Source organism: Canis aureus, chromosome 38 (genome assembly GCF_053574225.1).
Source record: "Canis aureus isolate CA01 chromosome 38, VMU_Caureus_v.1.0, whole genome shotgun sequence".
Lineage (NCBI taxonomy): Eukaryota > Metazoa > Chordata > Mammalia > Carnivora > Canidae > Canis > Canis aureus.
This window is the reverse complement of record NC_135648.1, coordinates 7781237-7795673: the sequence shown is the minus strand read 5'-3', so window position 1 is coordinate 7795673 and position 14437 is coordinate 7781237. Positions and strand designations below refer to the sequence as shown.

Below are 14437 nucleotides of genomic sequence, written 5' to 3'. Positions count from 1 at the left end.
GAAGAGTGAAGGAAAGAGAAAAATCGAGTGTCCAGGGCCTTGGGCCTAAATATGTACAGAGCCAATGTTCACAGAATAAGTATCCTTTGGAGATAGACTGTGATTTAACAAGTTCAAATCTTAGTAAAAAGGATGAGAGAGATATGAGATAAGAATAAAGGATATAGGGTCTAATTAGTAAAATAATAATAATAATAATATATTTTGGTGAATGGAATAAGACAGGAGACAAGTAGACATTTTGGATTTCTGAATGAATATGGGAAGGTTTCCTATTCTTCCTTAAATATGTCTATTTTCATTGGGATTCAGTAGCTGATCGAAAGGGCAAGGACCTCCAAGAAACCACTGGGCTGCTCCATCAGTGTGGGACCTAGAGGAGATATACACAGTCAGTGCTCTTCCTTATTCCCTGTCACTAACCATTTCAAGGACAGGCCAGCCTGTCTTTTAAAAGTCAGGAACTGTACCTCTTTGCCTAAGGACTTTCTCTGGTCACTCTGCCTATCTTCAAAGATTAGAAGTGCCAGGGAATTGATGTCTTCTCTCCTACCCAATTAACCTTCATCTAAATTCCTCAGGTCCTTCACTCCTTGGGAGGATAATTCTGAGTTTCATGTTCTATGCTGGAATTAAGCTCCAGTTGTTCATGATGGTAACTGTTGATAACTTACTCTTTATTGGCTACTTTCCCTGCCCTGTGTCAATTCCCCTCTCACTTACTGGCTTTAGCAGAGATCATCTGATCAACTACTTGTTCTGGAATCCATCCTCACGATCTGCCTCTGAATAAACCAAAGATAAAGCAGAGACTGTTTCCAAGATCCCACAGTTGGCCAATAAGAATCCAAACACCAAGGCACAAAGACTAAAAATTTGTGCTGTAGGGACCCAAGTAGGGTACCCAATCTCCCAATGGTGAGGGATCATTCTAAGTTCTGATACCAGGGTGGTAGTTTGGTTACTAATTCTTTAGACACTGTCTAATAGCACACAGAGATACAACAGATCTGTGGATGTTTGTTTGTTTTTTTTTTTTTTCCCTTGAGGAACATTCAGGTTTGTCTTCGTAATATATCAAGCCAAAGGGAGGAAAAGGCAGTTCAGAGAATTAGCCATGAGTTATGGAATATAAAATGCCTCTCAAACTGATCACTTCAAAAATCTATTATGTTGTACAAGTCTGATCTGAATGAGATGAGATGGGTGGTTTGGTTCTTAAGAAACTGACACTCCTATTGGAACAAGATGTGCAAGCAACCATAAAACAGATATAACTCTCCTCTGGTGTCTTTTATCTACATTCCTAAGGGCTTGGATTTGGAGGATGGAAAAAGATAATCTTTGAGTCAAGAGTGGAGTTCTCAAGTTATCCTTAAACAACACTATTTGAGGTACTTTATGAAGGAAATTAATGTCATTCCTTTCTTTACCATCATTATCGCATTAGTGCTTCTTTACTTTTTCACATATTGGCTTTGTTGTACAAGGAACAGTGACGGATTACAGATGGCTACAAATTCTTTGTCATTCTTGTCATTGAGAGGTGAGAGTATAATGTCCCTGTCCTTGAATCTGAGTTCATCTTAGTGACTCGCTTGATAACAGGACTTCTGAGTCTAGGTGATTTAGAAAGTTTTGCAGCTTTCCTCCAGACTTCTTGAAAAAGAGCTGCCATGTTTTCAGGAAGCCCAAGCATTCCCATGGAGAGGCCTATGTGAAGAGGAGCCAAGATATCCAGTGGACAGCCATAGCTGAGATCCAAGCCAAATATGAGAAGTACTTGAGCAAGACATCTTGAAAGTATATACTCCAGCCCCAGAGGACATTTCTTATCCTGATGAGCTGTCTCTGTTGAACCTAACTGAATTTCACATTAATGAATACAACAAATTATTGTTAATGTTTTAAGTCACTAAGTTTTGGAGCTCTTTGTTATACAGCAATAGACTACCTTCCAACATAGTAAACAAAAACCAATATTGCGCTCTCAAAGTGATTGTGGAGATTAAGGCCACTAACAAGGACTAAAAAACAGAAACAAAACCAAAAATCCAAGGATGGTGATTCTAGCTATGTCCCCATTTATTTCTCACATATTCTCTATGCAGAAACAAATGAATTTTGAAGAATGATAGTGGGTTTTTAAGATCCCAGTCAGCTATTGACTGCAATTAAAGCTGCTGTTCCACATGTGATTTTATTGATGGAAGAAATCAACACAGCTCCTGGAACCAGGTAAGTACTATTGATCCGACAGATGCTTATTTCCGTATACTTGTTAAGAAAGACCAGGAGTTGACAAATTATAGCCCATGGGTAAAATCCAGCCTACAGAGCTTGTTGTAAATTAAGTTTTATTAGAACACAGCTATATGCATTCATGTATGTAATATCTCTGGACTTTTTGTGCTACAAAAACAGAGTTGAGTAGTTATGGCAGAAACGATATGCCTTGCAAAGCTGAAAATATTTATTTTAAATGAAATAAAAATGTTTGCTAACCCCTGGTAAAGACCATCAGAAGCAATTTGCTTTCAGCTGGCATGGTCAGTAATAGTCTCTCACTGTCCCAGCTCAGAAGTAGTGTAATTCTGCTGTAACTGTAACTGTAATATGCCATAATCTAGTCCATAGGGGCTATAAATGATTATCCACTCCACAAGACATCATGCAGGTACCTTATGTTAATGATATCATTCTAACTATACCTGGTGGTGAGGATGAGGTAACTATTCTAGATATGTTGTTAATATACATACATACCAGAGGGTAAGAAATCTCACAAAATTCAGAGGCATACATCAAGTAAAATTTCTGGAGGTCTAGTGATTTGGAACATGCCAAGATATCACTTCAATGTGAAGGAGAAGTTGCTGCACCTGATTCCTTCTAGCACTAAGAAAAAGGCACAATGTCTGACGGGCTTTTGGGATTTTTGAGGATACATATAACTCATGCTAGTCCAATCCATTTACAAGTACCATGAAAGATCATTTTTCATGGGGTACAGAACAGGAAAAGTCTCTGCAATAGTTCAAGACTGTCATGTAAGCTGCTCTTCTATCTAGATCCAGTATATCTCATGGTGTTGGAGGTGTGTGTATTAGACAGGGATCCTATATAGAGTCATTCACTTGTTAGATAAATCACAGAGCACATATTTTGCACCTTGGAGCCAAACTGTGACAGTTTCTTCAGAAAAATTATTCTTCTTTTGAACTGTGGTTTGAGACTGGAGGTTTGATCATGGACCATCAAGTTATCTTGCAACCTGAACTGACCATGGAACACTGTTGTCAATCCACTAACCCTCTAAGCTGGGTATGCATAACAATGTTTCATTATCAAGTTGATGTGGGATCTATGAGATCAGGTAACTTAAATGAGCCAGTGATCCAGATCCCTGTGGCCTCTATTGCAGGAAGTCACATTTATGGCCTCATGGGATATTCTCTGTGACCAGTGGACCCAAAAGAAAAGATTTGAAAGTTTCATGTAGTATCTTCGTATCATCCAAAAATGAATGGCTATATCACTACCACTACACTTCAGGGTGGCCCAGGAGGACAGTAATGAAGGAGAATTTCCATAGTGGGCAGAAATTCTAGAAATGCCTCTGGTTGTTCATTGTGTCTAAAAGAAAAGATAGCCAGAGGTATGAATCCATATTGCTTCATGGGCAGTGGCTAAAAGTTCAGATGGATGATCAGGGACTTAGAAGAAACATGACTGGAACATTGGTGATAAAGTCTAGGGAAGAAGTAGATGGAATGGAACTGTCTTAGTGGGCACAGAATGTTCCATGTGAATACTCAATAAAGCTCAAACTCAGCACAGAAGGATCTTGATGGTGGTCAAGACGACACATTCTGTGGATCTCTGTCAGTCCCTTTCTTTAGTGACTGTCTTTGACCAATGGGATCATGAACAAAGTAGCCATGGTGGCAAAGATGGACAGTAAGTGTAGACTCAGCAATATGAATTCCTACTCATGGCTGATCTGGTGATAGCTACTGCCGAGTATCCAACCCACTGACAGCAGAGCTCCACACTGAGCCCCTGAAATAGCACCATTTCTAGAGAATCAGGCAGCCTCTCATGGTGAGTTAATTACATTGGACCACTTCTATCATGGAAGGGGAACTCTTATTCTCACCCCATAGAAACTTACTCTTCATATGGATTTGCCTTCCTGGCCTGCAGTCCTTTTGTCAAAATCAGTATCTGTGGATTTAGAGAATTCTTATGTCTTATTTACCATCATGGTATTTCATAATGCTTTGCTGCTGGCCAAGGAACTTATTTTGCAGCAAATGAAGTGTGGCAACAAGCTCATGCTCATGGAATTCACTAGTCATGCTGTGTTATCCCTCACTCTGAAGTGGGGGAATGGTCCTTTTGACAATTCACTTTCTGTGTTATATGAATAGACTCTTTTGGAATGGGGTAATGTTCCTGCAAGGTGCAGCAAATTCTCTAAATCATCAACCAATATACGTTGCTGTGTCTCCCTTATCCAGGATTATGGGTCCCAAAACCAAGGGCTGGAAATGGGAAAAGTGCCTCTTACCATTACCTCTCATGATCCACTTGCCACATTTATTTCACCTGCCTTGCAACTTTGGGTTCTGCTGGTTTAGAAGGCTTAGTTCCCAAGGGACAGGTGTTTCTGCTCTAAGATCCAGCAATAGCTCCATTAAACTGAAAGTTGGTACTGTGCTGATCGCCTTGGGCTCCTCATACTAAAGCACCAACAAACAGACATGGGTTACTGAACTGGCTGGGGTAATTGTGACCCTCAGAGGGAAACTGGATTACTAATAGACTATAGGAGTAAGAAGTGTATCTGGATGAAGGGCACATTTTCCACTCTCCTGTCCTGAAACAGAAGCAAATGGAAAATAATTCTATGCAGGTGGGACTGCCAAAAGCTCAGATCTTCAACGATGAAGATGTAGGTCACCCTAATAGGAAAGAAACCATGACCAGGTAATGTACTTACTGAGGACAATGGGTATATGGAATGGGTAGTGAAAGAAGGCAGTTATAAACATCAGCTGTGGGATGCCTGGGTGCCTCAGTCAGTAAACTCCTTTCAACTCAGGTCATGAGGCCACTGGGATTGAGCCCTGCATCAGGCTCCTTGCTCAGTGGGGAGCCTACTTCCCCCTCTCCCGACCTCTCCCTCTGCTTGTGCACTCTCTCCCTTGCTCTCTGAGAAATAAGTACATAAAATCTTTTTAAAAAACCAGCTATGACCACATGATCAGTTGTAGAAAGGTGATAAGAGTTATAAGTATTTCTTCTATAAAAATATATTTGATTATATATTAGTTAATCCCCCCCCTTTTTTTTCCTCTTCTAGGTACCATTGAACATAAATTGTGGTAATGGTGATTACCATTTCTTTTAGTTTCATTGGGCCACCATAATAAAGTCCCACAAACTGGGTGGCTTAAAACAACAGGAATTTATCCTCTTACAGTGTCAAGGCTAGAAGTCCAAAGTCAAGGTATCAGCGGGTTTAGCTCCTTTGGGAAGCTCTGGGTAACAATCTGTTCCAAACCTCTCTCAGTTTCTGGTACAACCCAGCAAGCTTTGGTGTTCCTTGGTTTGGGATGACTCTCTCCAAGCTCGACCACCCTCATCTTGTGGCATTTTTTCCTTTTTGTGTGTCCAAATTTCCCTTTTTGTGAGGACAGCAGTAATTGGATTAGCCTAACCCAATACGACCTCTTTAAAACTTGACTCCATCTGCAAAGATCCTATTTCCAAATAAGATCACATTTACAAGGGGTCTGAGGTTGAATGGATAAAGAAGATGTGGTCTATGTATGCACTGGAATATCCCTCAGCCATTAGAAACGACAAATACCCACCATTTGCTTCGACGTGGATGGAACTGGAGGGTATTATGCTGAGTGAAATAAGTCAATCGGAGAAGGACAAACATTATATGGTCTCATTCATTTGGGGAATATAAAAAATAGTGAAAGGGAATAAAGGGGAAAGGAGAAAAATGAGTGGGAAATATCAGAAAGGGAGACAGAACATGAGATACTCCTAACTCTGGGAAATGAACTAGGGGTGGTGGAAGGGGAGGTGGGCAGGGGGTGGGGGTGACTGGGTGACGGGCACTGAGGGGGGCACTTGATGGGATGAGCACTGGGTGTTATTGTTGGAATATTGAACTCCAATAAAAAAATAAAAAATAAAAGGAATACCACAGAGACTAAAAAATAAAAAAATAAAAAATAAATAATAAATAAATAAGTAAATAAAATTTCCAAAACGCATCTTCTTGGCAAACCTAATCCAATGTATAATGTCCTTATCTCAGTATTTAAATTATAGGATAGCAAAGACAGAGTGGATCTCAACCAGAGGATAAAAGAACTTCACCCAAAGATGGATAAAGTCACAACGCATGGGGCTATGTATCCTCTTTTAAAGACAGGGTCAGTGTGTTTTCAACCTAGAAGTGACAGTTGCATCTTATGAGACAAATCATCCCTTGCTGATGTCTTTGCCTGGTAGTTATGTATGGCTAACAGAAGTGTGGGTGGATGCCAAGTTGGCAAGGATGGAGTGCGGTGGTTTCATACAGTATCAACTTAGCTAAATGGCAAACTGCATTTCCCTTTGGTGTTTCACACTGGGTTAAGGTCAGCCTTAAGAGAAATTTATATGAGATTTGGCAGGTGGAAGTGAAACAGCCACCACGATGCTGTGAAGAGGGCACCAGGCAATATGGTAGCCAGCACGCAGTTTCATTGATCTGATGGCTCACCTTGGCTTACGGCAGTGGCTCTGATTCCTGCATTACTCCTCCTTCAGCGCCACAAGTCCTGCATCAAGTACAGCTTTGTTCTGGCAAAGGGCACTAGATCCTTCCCCAAAGTCACCTGTATCCCTGAGGTTGGTAAAAGGTAAATGTAGGTTCTAGATCTTCCTCCGAATTCCACGTCTTCTTTGCCTTCCTCCACTTCAATGGCCAGTGTTTCTCCCTGACTGTTGACTCCACTGACCTACAGGGATTTCAGCCCATTGTCAGACATGAAGGCTACATACTCCCGATGACTTCACTGGACCCACACTTGTCTAACCCCTAGAATAAACTCATTTTCTCTCCCTCAGTGCCTCTGCTTCTGATCAAACCTCAATACGTGTGTCTTCCACCAAACACTGGAGTGTTGTCGCAGAGATGGCAAAAGAAAGGCCTGGCGTGCAGTCTGCCGCCTCTGGAGGGGCAGAAAGTCTTCTAAGACACGTTTAATTTGGCAGTTTTTTCTAAATGCTTTACTCTTGCCAATTCTTCTGGGAACCAGTGCTTAATACTCATTTTCTGCTCACATCCATCTATAATGACTGCCTCCAATTAGAGCTTGAAACCAAACGTCAACCCACACGTATTTCCTGAGATTGGGTATTATATGTTGGGGAACTAAAATATAAATATAATATGTTGTGGTTTATCCACAAAAAGCCCATTCACAAGCAGGGTGAAAGCCATATTGCTTATCTCTAGCCAATTTGGCTTGTTCCAGAAGATCTACTTAGAGCAATTTATCAGTGTTCTATCTTAGTCCACCTCTGAAGTGTGATTCAGGTCCTGGTTCTTTATTCTAATAGAGCTTTTCATTTTTGTTTTACTGTAACCTCCAATTTTCTCTTTCTCATACTTTATTACCTTTCCAGAAGGCCGTCTTTCCTCATTTACTGTCACCGTGTGATTGCTGGCTTGTGTATGTCTCTTCTTTCATATTTCCCCTGGTCCATTCCTCCACTGGTCAGCTTTCCTACCCCACCTCCCGCCTGCTTGTCCTGACCCAAAAGCAGCTAGCACAAGCTCTTCAATGAAATGCGAGCTCCATATCCTGGTTAACATGCACTGAGTAGAAAAGTATTAACTGTTGAAATAAATGTATAGAGAGGAGCTGGAACTGTTGTTCTGTTCAACTTAAGGTAACAGTGTTGGCTGTATCTGCTGAATCTATATATAACAGATTAACTCTATTGAATCATTACATTCATTCAGCACAAAACAACCCCTGCTGGATGCTGGGAATGATGCATGGTCAGTTAGACACTCTGCTTTCTCAGGTAGACAACATTCAATTATATCCCAGTTAGCCAAGGCACCTAGCAAGGCCCAGAAACCTGGGGAGTCTGGTTTTTAGAGCAATAGCTTGGTTAATCCATTTTATTTTCATGAAGTGGTTCACATTCCTCATGAAGAAATAGAGGCTAAGTGACTCAAAACAGATTAGCAAAAAAGACCAGAGTCTCTCTCAGAATTCTTGGTATGCGGGTTGGCAGGATTCCTGTCTGCCCCAGGACAGTGTTTCTCTCAAAATCATCAAGTTCAAAAAGCATAAATCATTTCCATGTAGCTAAAGAACAGAAACTGTCCTGATTCCTCTCCTTGCTTTGTTAAAAGAGAGAGAGAGAGAGAAAGAGAGAAGGAAAGATGAAAGGAAAGGAAAGGAAAGGAAAGGAAAGGAAAGGAAAGGAAAGGAAAGGAAAGGAAAGGAAAGAAAAGGAAAGGAAAGGAAAGGAAAGGAAAGGAAAAGTCTTACGCTCTATCAGAAATTTAACGTTTGGATCTAGAATAAATGAAAAGAAATGCCTAGTAAATCACCATGTATTTTAAATCACTAATTATATAACAACCTGAGTTCTTAAAATACTCTAGCACCAAGGAACTTGTTAGTCTGAAGAATAGAAAACACTGTAAGAGAAATTAACTTTTCACCTGATTAATTGTCATAAAAATAATTCAAACAGCTCTCAGTTAATTCCTGTGAAAATTCAGTCTTCATTTTTCTTTTTCACTTCCAGTAGAAAAGCTATTTAAAAACATAAATGTCAGAAATATTTTGTCATATATTTCTAAGCAATGTTCACAAAAATATGTCAAACGTAGTCATCTAGAACTGGACGTGCCCAAACTCATCAATTCTGCTACTCACCCCAGGCAAATTTCAGTTTGCTGTGACTCTTCCCTATGGCCAAGTCCCTCGAGAGATGTATTTTAATAAAACGTAGAAAACATTGAGATCATGTTCCTCCCCTATCCCCACGCCCTCTTTTCTGTGGATTGGGAACCCATGAAACACTAGCTATATATTAACCAAGTGTGGTAGGAACTGGAGCTGAGTTCAATTTGCTGGCAAAAGAGTAGGAAATAGCAATGTGCTGCCTTGCACTCTCCGTGGTACACGTTCCCAAAGATGTCAAGTGAGCAAGTGGCAAGGGGAGTGGCAAGGGGGCAGGGGAGGGATCGTCAAGACCCATTTAAATGGCAGATGGTCACAAATAATTATTAGAGGGCTGCTGGAAAGTCCACGGAATTCTAACCAATCAGTCTGGCAGTGACCTGTTCCCCAGGGCCCAAAGGCTGGGCTAGAACCTCCCTCCTACCTCTAAGGTGACTTCACCTGAGGTTCTCCTGAGGCAGAAGGAATTCCATTTGCAGGAGAGGGTAGAGGGCTGTGAGAGCAGAGGGGATGATGATTGGGCAGATTGATAACCGGAGCAATTTGGTTTCCTTGCTAATTCTCTCTGCTTCACACTGGGAACAGAGAATATTTTCCCTTTCTCAAAATATGTATTTTCTCTTTCCCCCCATAAAAACATGTGTATATTATGTTACATATACAAGTTACCAGAGGTAAGAGATGCTTGTCCCTGGACTGAAGAAAAGAGGAGGAAAAAAGACACATCCCAAAATGAGTTTCATTTATATAATGAAAATAAATTTTTACACAATCAACAGAAACACGTCAAGTTGTTGTTGTTTTTGTTTTTTTGCGAAAAATATTTTTAAATAAATTTTTGTCTTTTTTTTTTTTTTTTTTTACATTCTGATATACATATGTAACAAGGTTTATGGCACTGTAACCAGAATCAAAACCAAAAAAAAAAAAAAAAAGGAAAAAAGGTGGGAAGGAAAGTAATTGATTTTTTATTGAATTCCTTTCAATCTCCAAGCTGGCAAATTTGCACTACTTGTCTATTATCCGGCTGCCAGCTCTAACTTGTTTGCACACTCAAAACACTGTATTATTGCACAAGAAGCCAGTGAAGGCATATGGTATAATGGTCAGTTCCTTGCTATTTCAAAAAAAAAAAAAAATCTCTTAAACCCAAAGAGGGGGGAAAAATAATCCAGAGTATGAAACACACAAAATCAACAGTATCTTTTGTCTCTTTAAAGAATGCGAAGGGTTCTTAGACCACTTAAGCTGCCCTGATTTTCTCTTTGCACCAGTGAGCACAACAGGGCTTGGTTTGGTTGGGTTTTTGTTTCCTGTGTGGATGGCCCAGGCAGCTCTCGGGCCTTCGTGATTCAATGCCTTTTCTGTCTCTTACTTTTGGTTCTTTTTAATTTGTTTAAGTTGTAGTATCTTCGGTCTATGAACCTGCACAGACTATTTAATCATAAACTCTACAAATAGCTTAAAAGGAAAAGGGGGAAGAAACAAGTTTTGTTATATTTTTATTGTTGGCTTAAAAAAATTATTCTTTTAGCCTCCCTGCTTTATCAGTTCATGGGAAGTAAATCTCAATGGCATCAAAAGATAAATTCTTCTCACACTTGTTAAAAATAAAAAGTTTTTTTAAACAAGTTTTGTTTCCATTCACAAACTTTACCCCCATCTAAAAAAAAAAAAGAAAAGAAAGAAAGAAAGAAAAAGAAAAGAAAGAATCCATCCTTCTTTCTCTTCATCTCTTAATGGAGACCAGTAATCCTTTCCATCCAGACTTTTGTCAGACGACCGTTTCCACGCCCATCAGCTTTGGTGTAAGGATTCGCGGTGTCACACCGTTGTTCAGGTCTTCCTCAAACTCCAGTAATTGCCCCATGAAGTTAAGGTTTGGGGAAATAATTGGTCGTTTGCCTTTGACAAATTTATAAGCATCAGTCATGGTCATCCGAGTGTGCTTCATCAAGTACGCGATGACGATGGTGGCAGAGCGGGACACCCCGGCCTGGCAATGAATGAGAAGCCCTTTCCCACACTGGTGAGCTTCCTCTGGGAAAAGGGAGAAAGCCAAGAGGTGCAGGAAAGAAGAAAGACATGGAAAAAGAGCGATTAGCTTTGACCCCGACTTGACAACACTATATTTTGTAGAGAGAAAAAAATAAATAAATTCAAATGGCTTTACAATGAAGTATAATTGACAAGTTAATTGTGTAGATCTATGCTGCAACCAACCTCCAGAACTGGCTAAAAGCAATATTAGCATGAATAAGACTTTACATTTCTACCTTTAAAGAGAGGACGAGGTGAAGAAACCACAGTTAACAGTTAACAGGTGATGGCAACTAACTGCAGCCAGAGCTACAACACAGTTACGTTGCATGTTAAGCGAGCCACCGATGAAGTAGACCTTTTTGATTAAGGATGATAATTCCAAATCCTAAATTGTGCAGCTTATCAAAACTAGTGTTGTTAACAATGTCTGTCCCAGCTGGGATAGAGAAACAAACATTTCTTCCTTTCTATTATAGAATTTCTCTGTATCAGGAACTGGTATTAAATGGATAAGGATTTCAGTCTTACTAAACTCTCAGGTTAAAGAAACAGAACCCAACCAGAAAGTTGCTATGTTTGGCTTCTCACCAGAAAAGCCTACTGTTACAAATGTAGCTACAGATGTGCAGTGCTCAGGCAGAAGGCATCACCTACATCTGAACTGTCCAACCCCCCCCACCTGCACCCCATATCCATGAATGCTGTTCCAACATGGTGATGATGACAAAGAAGGAGGAATTCTAGTGATGGCCCAGAAATCAGAGCCATTGAAAGAAGCAACACTGGATATACTTTTCAGATATATTAGAAGCTCAGGAGAGTAGCTTGTGGGCACTGCCTAAATGGATTCTTAATGACACTTCTAGACTCAAAGGCATCCTAAGAAAGCAGTCCTGAAAAAATGCCAATTAGACAAAGAATAGAGAAGGGGAGTAAGGAGGAGTGATCTAACTTAAACCTTTTTTTTTTTTTTTTTAGTTTATTTATTTATTTTAAGTAATCTCTACACCCAATGTGGGGCTTGAACTCATAGTCTCGAGATCAAGAGTTGCACGCTTTTCCAACTGAGCCAGGTAGGTGCCCCTAACTTAAACTACTTCTATTGGCTACCCAGCAGTGGACCAAGAAAAGAAGCATCATGCAAAATTCCATCTTAAAAACCTATGAATTAAGCTTACTTCTCATAGATAATAGTATTTGAAGGAAGTGTTTCCCTTTTGCAATTTCTTCTCTTCAGCACACACTATTTATTGACCTCCACACCAAGACTGGCAGGCATGGTGGCAGAAAGATGAGCTGCAAAGTGCTAGGTTTGACTATTGCTTCTACTACACGCTAGATGAGTAACTCCATGTGAGTCACCCAACTCCCCCGAGCTTCAACCCCCCTGTCTGCACAATGGGAGTAATACTCACTAACAAGGCTCAGGGAACATGGGAATCATATCATCCAATTCGGGAATAAATACATTGGCACATTTAGGCCCTAAACATACGCTCTGCTTAGTTTATATTAGACCCTCAGTGAACATCATTATGGTTCCAAAAGCTGCTGTCTCCCCTAAAGTCAGACTATACAATTTCAGTTTATCTAATAAGAAAACAACAAAAATCAAATTGCACCTATGCAGGCTGTGATGCCGAATTGTTCTTCAGGTTAACTGCTATTTGTTATTTGTTTGCTTTTCCTTTTAAAAAATCAGATAAGCCTGAATAACCTACAAGGAATGCAGGTGCCTTGCTTGAAATCCTGTTGGGACAAGCATGTCTGATGCTACTCATTAAATGGAAAACAATCTCTGAACTTCCCCCAGCTGGAATCAAGTCAGATAAAATTGCAGTTATAACATCATATATCAACCAGAAAGTTCCTCATCTACCTGGTGACAAATATTTCTTCTTCGGGGCCCAAGGTTTGATTCAAATATTATTAATAAAGAATCTAAAGTGTCTTTGAATCCACAAGCATTGCCATTCGGGAACTATCAGAGCATTGGAAACGTTAGCCCAACATGTTGTAGAGAGGCCTCAGAGTCAAGAGCCTTGGATTCTTTGGGTTTTGAGCTCCCTTCTTTGTTTTTTTTGTTTTGTTTTGTTTTGTTTTGTTTTTTTGGTATATATGTATGTATGCATGTATGTATTTATTTATAAATTTATTTTTTACTGGTGTTCAATTTGCCAACATATAGAATAACACCTAGTGCTCATCCCATCAAGTGCCCCCCTCAGTGCCCGGCACCCAGTCACCCCCACCCCCCGCCCACCTCCCCTTCCACCACCCCTAATTCGTTTCCCAGAGTTAGGAGTCTCTCATGTTCTGTCTCCCTTTCTGATATTTCCCACTCATTTTTTCTCCTTTCTCCTTTATTCCCTTTCACTATTTTTTATATTCCCCAAATGAATGAGACCATATAATATTTGTCCTTCTCCGATTGACTTATTTCACTCTTGCTCCCTTCTTTGACACTAAAATTCTTACAATCTTGGAGGAGTCATTTTATTTTTCCGAGTTCAGAGACCACTCAGAATTTCCTTCCAGATTGAATAGTAATAGTCCATGATCCCGCACTGAAGGCACAATTAATTAGCAAGGAAAACAGCCAGGTGACATGACCAGAACTGCCAACTCTACAGCAAATCTATCAGACCCAAGGCGCTTTTCGGATAAAGGAACACCAAACATGAGTGCATTCTTCCTGGGACAGAGGCCAGTAACGACCTGCTACAATATTTAGGAAAAGTACTGGATCACCTTCTTGTGGTAACAAAGGTTGGAGTCACTTGAAAAAATTGTTGAGTGTCTGCTAAGTGCCAGGTGTTCCCTTAAATGATAACTTGAGCCTTAAAACAGTCCAAGGCTATATAGAAGCAGCAAAAGTTGGCATTAGGTTTAGGGCTCGGCTGGTGGCTCCTTCCTCCCGGAGATTAAAGTCTGCTGTTTTTAGGATTCCCCTCCCTGGGAACTGCTCAGGCTACACAACCTGACCTTTCCTACTTCAGCGAGTTTGGGGCAAGTCTTAGGAAATCTAGTACCACCTCGCTAATGCTCACACTCATGCCCTTCTGCTACCCAGTGTTGAAGACCGGACACAAAGCAGGTGGAAGCGAAAAACAACTCAGCCCTCCACTCCTGCCTCCTCTGTGCTGATGTGACAGGTCACGATGTTCACTAAGCACCGTTTTACTGAAAAACCTTCTTCAGGGGCAGCCTTCCAGCAAATGCCACCTTGGCTTCAACCTCGTGTAAAGAAGCCATACCAACCGCAAATTAATTCAACCCAAGGAGGAGGAGGCGTGGGTGAGTTTGGAGGTGGTGTCTTCACTGCAGTTTACTTCTTGCAAGGCTCCGACATACATGGAATAGACCAGATAGCCCCAGTGCCAGCTCTGGCC

General features: G+C 40.6%; 1 protein-coding gene and 1 long non-coding RNA gene across 4 annotated transcripts in view; one reads left to right on the top strand and one right to left on the bottom strand.

Moving 5' to 3' along the window:
* The first annotated feature begins 3845 nt into the window (after window positions 1-3845).
* Window positions 3846-13001, top strand: LOC144307368 (uncharacterized). Of its 3 annotated transcripts, XR_013374256.1 has the most exons (5): window positions 3846-4104; window positions 4919-4992; window positions 5369-5515; window positions 12024-12118; window positions 12748-13001. It is a non-coding gene; the product is annotated as an uncharacterized LOC144307368 (long non-coding RNA). The 3 variants fall into 3 exon arrangements; XR_013374258.1 differs by lacking the exon at window positions 5369-5515; XR_013374257.1 differs by lacking the exons at window positions 4919-4992; window positions 5369-5515.
* The window catches only part of DUSP10 (dual specificity phosphatase 10), a 38071-nt gene continuing 33369 nt past the window's right edge, over window positions 9736-14437 (bottom strand). The window contains exon 4 of the mRNA XM_077887111.1: window positions 9736-11042. Within this exon, the coding sequence (XP_077743237.1) occupies window positions 10777-11042 (266 nt within the window). The 3' untranslated portion in view covers window positions 9736-10776. The remainder of the gene's footprint in view (window positions 11043-14437) is intronic.